The following is a 7,509-nucleotide window of genomic DNA, read 5'->3' as shown; positions in this document are numbered from 1 at the left end:
CACAAAAAGACTGACATAAAAAAAACCAGTACAAACTACTTTGTTGGAGCTCAAACAGCTGATTTTTCTTGAAAATTTTTTTTTTATATCTTATTTTTGATGTACTGGGCATGCTTGTGAAAATTGAGATTATTATCAACAATGAATCCAATGTCAAATTATGATTACCTATAGATAGAGCATATATCAATTCTACATCAATAATACAATGTTGGCTTTTAAGAAAACACGTTCAGTAATCTCCTTGAATCCAATTGGCCATTCAGTAAAATGTTTGAATTTTTAAGTTTATTAAAAGTAAATCAATACTGATGTTAATCAAGATCAGGTATTTATATCGCCATATGCGAGGGTACCTTTCAGTATTGAGTATCTATACTTTCAAAAATTTATCTTAATCAATTCTTGCAGCATTGTTTCAGCATTATTTGCAAAATGTGTTCAACTATAGGATAATTTGCGAGGTGAATTCAAATTCGAATGAAAATCTCAGTTTTTTTTAACAACGTTGCAGTATTGAACAAAGATGAAGAATAAAAGAGGGAACTGAAACATCTGGCGTAGAATAATGAAATACACAGTTTACTTTATCACTTGAAAACGCCAACTTGGTTGATGGGACGTGCGTCGAGAAGAGTGTTACAGTGCTGATGTTTGGGAAAAGTGCTTGTGTGGATTGTAACAAAGAGTTGAAATATCAATTTTTTCCTGTGCAGAAAAAGAAAAATAATCATCTGATGCATTATACACTACATGTTTTTCTTAATGAGTGTTCTAAACTACAAGAAAAATTTTTTGTCGAGTGACAAACAGCAACCGTCAACAAGGATCCGTCTGTGGTCCATAGATACGTATTGAATCTGAAAATTGTTTGAGTTTTATATGAAAATATAACTCTTGATGAGTGATTTGGATTTTAAAATAATCAAAGAACTTCAGTATAGGTCGGTTACAAATTTTGATATAAAATCGCTCGTAACTCAAAAACGAACAGTTTTTTTGAAATGATTACGAGAGTAAAACAGTTTATTTGGGATCAAAAGAAAATGTATGTGTTTTAGTGTTAGGTTTATAACCTTTTGTATTAGAAAGAGTGAATAATTTGCTGACCAGGAAAGGAACGTCAATTAGACATTCATAATCCGAATAACACATTCATATTCGAAAATATACGTGCGCTCGCCCACGATGTTTTACAATTTTTTCAGAACCCGATACGCACCTACTCCGTTTTTACATGTGCAGGCGCCCTTTTCGTGTGGATCATTACAGTGAAGCTGGCTATATGTGAAGTGAGCGGCTCTTGGTAACCCCTAACATTCGGTGCCCACAGTAGAATCTAAAAGACCCAGTAGTGCACTGTCCCAACTTTTTGATAATGAACCACAGTACGCATGATCGAATCGTAGAGAGATGTTTCTGCATGCGCCGTGAGGTGCCTAGATATTCAGCAACGTTGTAATGTCTAAAATATTTTATGGAATTTACTGCTTTTGGCCTAACAGACTAACGAATTTCGCTTGTGGAATTCCGCTATTCGCGCTATTCCGAATCAGATGACTTTTCGTTCATATTATTCGGAGGCGGACTTGACCAGATTATAACATAAAACGAAATATATTCAATTAGTTTTTATCTTGAAGTATCTAATATATCCTTTATCATCAATCTAAGGTTCAAACCTTGGTTTGTTTTTCCCAATCGTGGGATAAACATGATACGATAAAAAGAATCTAATGTTTCTCACTAATTTTGTGTTCAAATTAAAAAAAAAACGGATGAACATATTTACGTGAAAGGTGGAACTAGAATCTATGGCGAAAAATCCAAAGTCCAAAACTAGCATGTTACTTCGGCATCAGAACTGCAATAGTCTACTCGACGCGCGTTCATTTTTCACTAAAATATGAGTGTCTTGAATAACCTCATATGTTCTAAAATTGAATATTCAACGTTCATTTCTTCAGATTTAATTTGTCCTCACAAAATTTCAACTTTATACAATATCTCTTAACTTCATATTCCATTTTCGAATGCACTTTGATCTGCATCTAAAGCCTCGTCCTTTGACATAGGAGAGTAATCAATGTCTGTAACTGTGGTTCGAACTATCCAACTGAACCTATGCTTCATCTATTAAAAGTATGACTCGAAGCGATCGTTGTCGAACCATTTTCAACGAAAATTTGAACAAATCGTTCCGAAATCGTTTCTCCAGAATTGCATTTCTATGAAATTGTCGATCATAACCCTCAGGGGGTTATCCCTCGATTTGAAAAAAGTCTCTTTCAATTTGAAAGGATTATATTTTTAGGAGTATTCAATTTTCATATAGTTACTTCTTTTGAAATTGCTTCCTTACTTTCTTTGAAAGATTCCCACATTTTTTTATATCAAGATGGATAGAAAGCCAAAAACTTTTCTTTTCCAAAAGTCTCTATTATTGTACAATTTTAAGGTTGGTAACCGTACTATTCAAAATTCCGTCGGACTTGTGATCTGTGGTCGGAACTTACCTGTCGAGGATTCTGAGAATCAAGAATTTCCAAAGTATGTCTGTAGTATTGTGCTTTCATATATAGTTGTGAAGAAATTCGTTGTGATTTTGCATCTGTTTGGTAGATTTTTTTTTGTGACGATGTTTATCGTTCATCATTTCTGTATTTTAACAATACTTTGCACGGTGAGTTTTTTACTAAGTTGAATATGGGAAATATAGATATGTTAAGATGCCTGTAGACTAGTAAAGCTGGGATGCGCTTTCGTTTCAAAAATTGTAGAGTGGTGGGGTAGTTCTGACGTTATCGCACTATGGTGCCATTGGTCAATATTTCTATTAATTTCAGTCATCAATTGATCCTTACATTTTCTTAGAAGCAAATAGGTTATTGCAAAAACCGAGTGAGTTTATATACACGTACACAGACACACGGAAAAGTATCTTTGGGTGTCTAGCAGAACGGAAGTGTACTCTTATTATCTGTTTTAAAATTTGGTTTTCCGATAATCAGCTGTCGACCCATACATTATATGACAAGTTATTCCAATGTTTCCATAAAATATATTATCATCCTCAGGAAAAATCTACAAGAAGTTATAATGATAGCACTAAAATTGAATTTTGAAATTCACAAGACAAAGTCAAAAACTTACTGTTGAGGTCGGTTTATGTCAGTACTATAAGACAAGGCACTGAGTTGAAATAATTTGATTCAACACTAAGGCACAATTATCACATGAATAATCTTAATGAAACGTCCGAAAGTGTTCAAAATATAATTTACCGGTTTAAGACCATGTGCTTGGTAACAAGAAGAGAGAGAAGAAAAATGACAGTGGCATCTGTCATGGAATTCAGTTTGAAACTTTGAAATATGTTAGTCCATGCAGAAACCATGGAACAATTAGAACAGTTTTGGTGCAAATGCGATGAGATCTCAGAGTAATAATAAGACATAGAGTTGCCATGTCTATACCAATACATGTATTTTGAAGCAGGTATCATACTATCCTTTTCTGTACAATTCATGGGCGAGGAGGATGGCGGGTAATGAGGGGTTATGGAGAGTTTGTTTACATTTGAAGTGAGTTGGACCATAAAACAGTGGCGGTAGGTTTAGTTGATAATCGGAGGGATATTTTATATTTGTAAAATAAAAAAACTTCAAAATGTTATAATTGCATGTGTGAATGACTCTGTTTTGGTTAGGTTAACTTTAATTCGAAAACTTTTACATTTCACATATATACATTCTTATTTTACCTACTCACATAGTTTTGATTTGAATATACAAAGGTAAAATTTTGATATTTTTCAACATATAAATTCATACATTGGTGACGCAGATTCCAATAATACTGGGAGAAATTGTGTTTGGTGTGATGATATTACCAAAGTTGATTGAGGGGGTCATATTGGTCATAATTTTATAAGGTATAAGGTATTCATATTAAGTTATCCTTAATGAAGTTTATATAATATCTAGTCATAATATTCATATTCTATTGATTTTCAGGTTCCAATATTGAATTCCACAGCAGTAGTAGGTGAGTATATAAAAAAAATATTTCTTTCAGATATTAGATACTATAATTCCAAAATAGTAGGCACTAAATTCTCAGAAATAACTGATGTTTTTGCCTCAATGTGTCTCTTGCAGTGACGTACTGAACGGATGAGGAAAAATGATGATAAAATATATAGAATCGCAACCTTGTCAACAATGTTTTCGTTTTAATGCAATCATATTTTTGAGAATCCAGTGCATACTATTATGGAATTCTACTTTAATAGTTTCATTCATTATCGTTTCATACTGAACAGTTTATCAACGATTCAAAGCCTATTCAATAAATTATAAACAAAAAAGAACTTTACAAACCTTATCGGGTTGTTGGAATTGCCATATGGCAGATAAAAATGAATATTTCTAGAAATATCAATATTAAAGTGTTTGTCTTCAGGAAATTATTATATGTTCCGTCATTTTGTAGTAGGTGAAGATATTGACTTCATATTCTAAGGTTGTGAAGTATTCGTCAGGAGCTTTAAAATATTTTTATCGGTCGTTGATGTGCTGGGCCGTCCAGGGCTCTACATTCACATCTTCTTGACCTTCTGTGAAAAGCTTGTACCACTTGTAAACATTTTTCTGACTCGGAGTATAATCACCGTATGCCACTGTAAACAGTTCGACTGTTTTTGAGCACTTAATTCCATTTTTCACACAAAATTTTCTGTCTCTCACCAACAAACAAACATACTAAACAGCCGAAACTGTTAACTTGTTCGATTGATGACTTATTTATTTTGTAGAAATTCATGTTGAATATAGAATAAAGAAAATACTTTTGTCTAGTTTCTACTATGTTTATTTATTCGTTACGACCGGTTTCGGCTTATAAGGCCATTTTCAAGTGAGTTACTTGAAAATGGCCTTATAAGCCGAAACCGGTCGTAACGAATAAATAAACACAGTAGAAACTATACGAAAATTCTATACGAAACTGTTAACATATGCCCGAGACGTGTGTATCAACAAAAAAACAATTGCTAATCGAATGTACGTAGCCCGCGAAATTGAAACATTCACCTCATTTTCTGAACATAACTCGCATATCAGGAACTTATTTAATGATCTTCATCTTAGATAAGGTGGATTGTCCGTCCAGATATATATATATATATATATATATATATATATATATATATATATATATATATATATATATATATATATATATATATATATATATATATAGCGACAGACGAGTTGAAAGACAGTTTTTCGATGTGGGGAAAGTATTTTTGACAGATTCATTTTACGCCAGAGGTTCCGATTCTACATATCAACTTCTATTGAATATTGAATTTTAAATTGGGTTACAGATGTTCTCTTCCCCGAATCCGACGAAGACGAACCTGGTCTCATCCTACCCAATATAGACGGTACTCCGCCATGTGCAAAAGGATCCACCTTCTGCGAGAACTTTGATCCGTATCCAAGTGAAAAAGTAAAAGAAATATTGGAGAAGCATAAGGTGAACAAAGAATTCTTCGGAGTGGACGAACTTCAAGATGAATTTGGGGCCAGGGACGACCCCGATGATAAATTTGTTTGTCCTTCGGTAAAATCTACGATATATCCGAAAGTTGCGATTAACAGAAAATACAAATGGAAATACATTGTGAATCAGAAAGAGCAAGGATACGCACAGGGTGTTCAAGTGGAAATCTGTCGCAAGTAAGCTATATAATCCATTAACTTGGATGTCAAACCAATAGGTGGTTCCCCTTATGTCTCGCTTGCGTTTACGCAGCTATTTCTGTTAAGTACTTTTCTTGGTTATTCATATTTTGTCTTCAATCAAGGACCGCCTGCCCGGTACTGATGATGTCCAATAGGCCGAAACAGCTGTCTACCGGTAGCTCTTAAATTGAAATCAATATGGGAGTGATCAGAATAGTACTTATCTATTAATTTTTTGATTTTCATGGATTTATTTTCCTGCAGCTTGAATTCATGAACCTTCCTCGATTAAGTTCTAATTATTATATGCGAGCGATTTCGATAGCATACTGTGCTACCATTTTCATGGCTCTACTCAAACTGAACGTTTTATCTTCTTGTTTGTTCTTTAATACGGGTAAAACGCCTTAGTGCATGTATTTGTCACCTCCTTTCATCTGGATGTCTCTTTAAACTTGCCTGTACTTGTGTTACACCGGGTAATATTCTTTGTGTTAGTGTTTCTCTTGGGAAGATTTCAAAACTTCAAAGAAATGAAGGTACATCTTATTATGTTTTTCGTGTTTCTTCTGAATATTTATCAATAATTTACGACATTGCTTTCTGTTTCTTGCTTGTTTTTCCAGAATATATAGTAGTAATTCACGATCTTCGATTCGGCGTAATCGTTCTTCCTCTCTTCTTCGTCCATCTTCCTTCGACACTTCTTGTGTCGCCTTACTAGATCGCTTCGCGTACCGCACTGTAACTTCCACTTAACTGTGTCGATATGCTCGGGGCTAGCGTTTATATATCGTAATCGAATGCGCTACGTCACCATTGGTGTATGGCTACCAGTGGCGGCCGGCGTAATTTTTTTTAGGGCATTTGTTAAAACATTATATTCTTGATTATGATAGGTTTTCTGGTTGATTCGGCTCTTACTTTCAGTATTGTTATTCACTACGATAGAAGCTACTGCAATAGCGAAACATGTGATATGTTTTGAAAATTAAAGCAAATTGTAAGGTGTAGTTTATAAAATTATTATAGAGGTTATCCTATAGGAAAAGATAACCTTCTCGACTAGTTTGTCACTATTAATATTGCTTGAATATTCTTTTTTATTTCGCAGGAAAAATGAACCATGTGACATGGTTGGCGCTCCAAATGGCTTCATCACCACTTGCAAACAAAAATATATAAACAGGCATTTGCTGTCATTGAATTCCTACGGTGTTCTTGAACAAGACACGTTTCAATTGCCATCTTCTTGCGATTGCTCCTACAAGGTAGATTATCGACAGTGGGGTAACTTCACCGCCTGAGGCCTGTGAATAATTCATTGGATGGGGCTCCAAGAAAAATTGTCACATTGTTATTTGATTTTAATAAATTACTGGGATAGTTACCCGACAGAAATATTGTGTCCATTTTAGTTGAATAGTTTAATGTTACTTTTGTGTTAACCAGATATATATTAATAAAATTCTTTTCTGCGAGATTTCTGTCCTGCAAAAGTATCAATAAGATCATCAATTAATATTACTGGAGTTTTATCCCAATACCAAACTGTTACTTTAACACCTGGACACGCGTTTCCACCACCAAGTGATCATCTTTAAGAGGATCTTTCTCTTCGGGTTTGATCTTCCTCTTGAAGATGATCACTTGGTGATGGAAAACGTGTCCAGGTTTTAAAATAACGGTTTGGTGTTGGGAAAAACCCCAGTAATATTCATTGCTACATCGAAGGTTCCAAACAGTGCATCACACGAGC

The 7,509-nt window shown here is 34.2% G+C and overlaps 1 protein-coding gene across 1 annotated transcript; it reads left to right on the top strand.

The window, feature by feature from the left end:
• The first annotated feature begins 2,493 nt into the window (after window positions 1-2,493).
• LOC111501897 (protein spaetzle) lies at window positions 2,494-7,231 on the top strand. Its single transcript, XM_023155819.2, has 4 exons — window positions 2,494-2,683; window positions 4,017-4,047; window positions 5,390-5,744; window positions 6,865-7,231. The coding sequence occupies exons 1-4, from the start codon at window positions 2,639-2,641 to the stop codon at window positions 7,055-7,057; spliced, it is 624 nt and encodes a 207-aa protein (XP_023011587.1). The 5' UTR covers window positions 2,494-2,638; the 3' UTR covers window positions 7,058-7,231.
• Window positions 7,232-7,509: the final 278 nt, after the last annotated feature.

Source organism: Leptinotarsa decemlineata, unplaced genomic scaffold (genome assembly GCF_025532065.1).
Source record: "Leptinotarsa decemlineata unplaced genomic scaffold, Ldec_3_MD MMD2_tig00000505_RagTag_RagTag, whole genome shotgun sequence".
In the NCBI taxonomy this organism is placed as follows: Eukaryota; Metazoa; Arthropoda; class Insecta; order Coleoptera; family Chrysomelidae; genus Leptinotarsa; species Leptinotarsa decemlineata.
Note: the sequence above shows the minus strand (reverse complement) of the source record. Positions and strands in the feature narration are given on the sequence as shown.

Coding starts and splice junctions, on each gene's coding strand:
- LOC111501897 (XM_023155819.2), top strand. CDS start 2,639: ATGTTTATCGTTCATCATTTCTGTATTTTAACAATACTTTGCACG. Junction 2,684..4,016: donor TTTTAACAATACTTTGCACG/GTGAGTTTTTTA, acceptor ATTGATTTTCAG/GTTCCAATATTGAATTCCAC. Junction 5,745..6,864: donor CAAGTGGAAATCTGTCGCAA/GTAAGCTATATA, acceptor TTTATTTCGCAG/GAAAAATGAACCATGTGACA.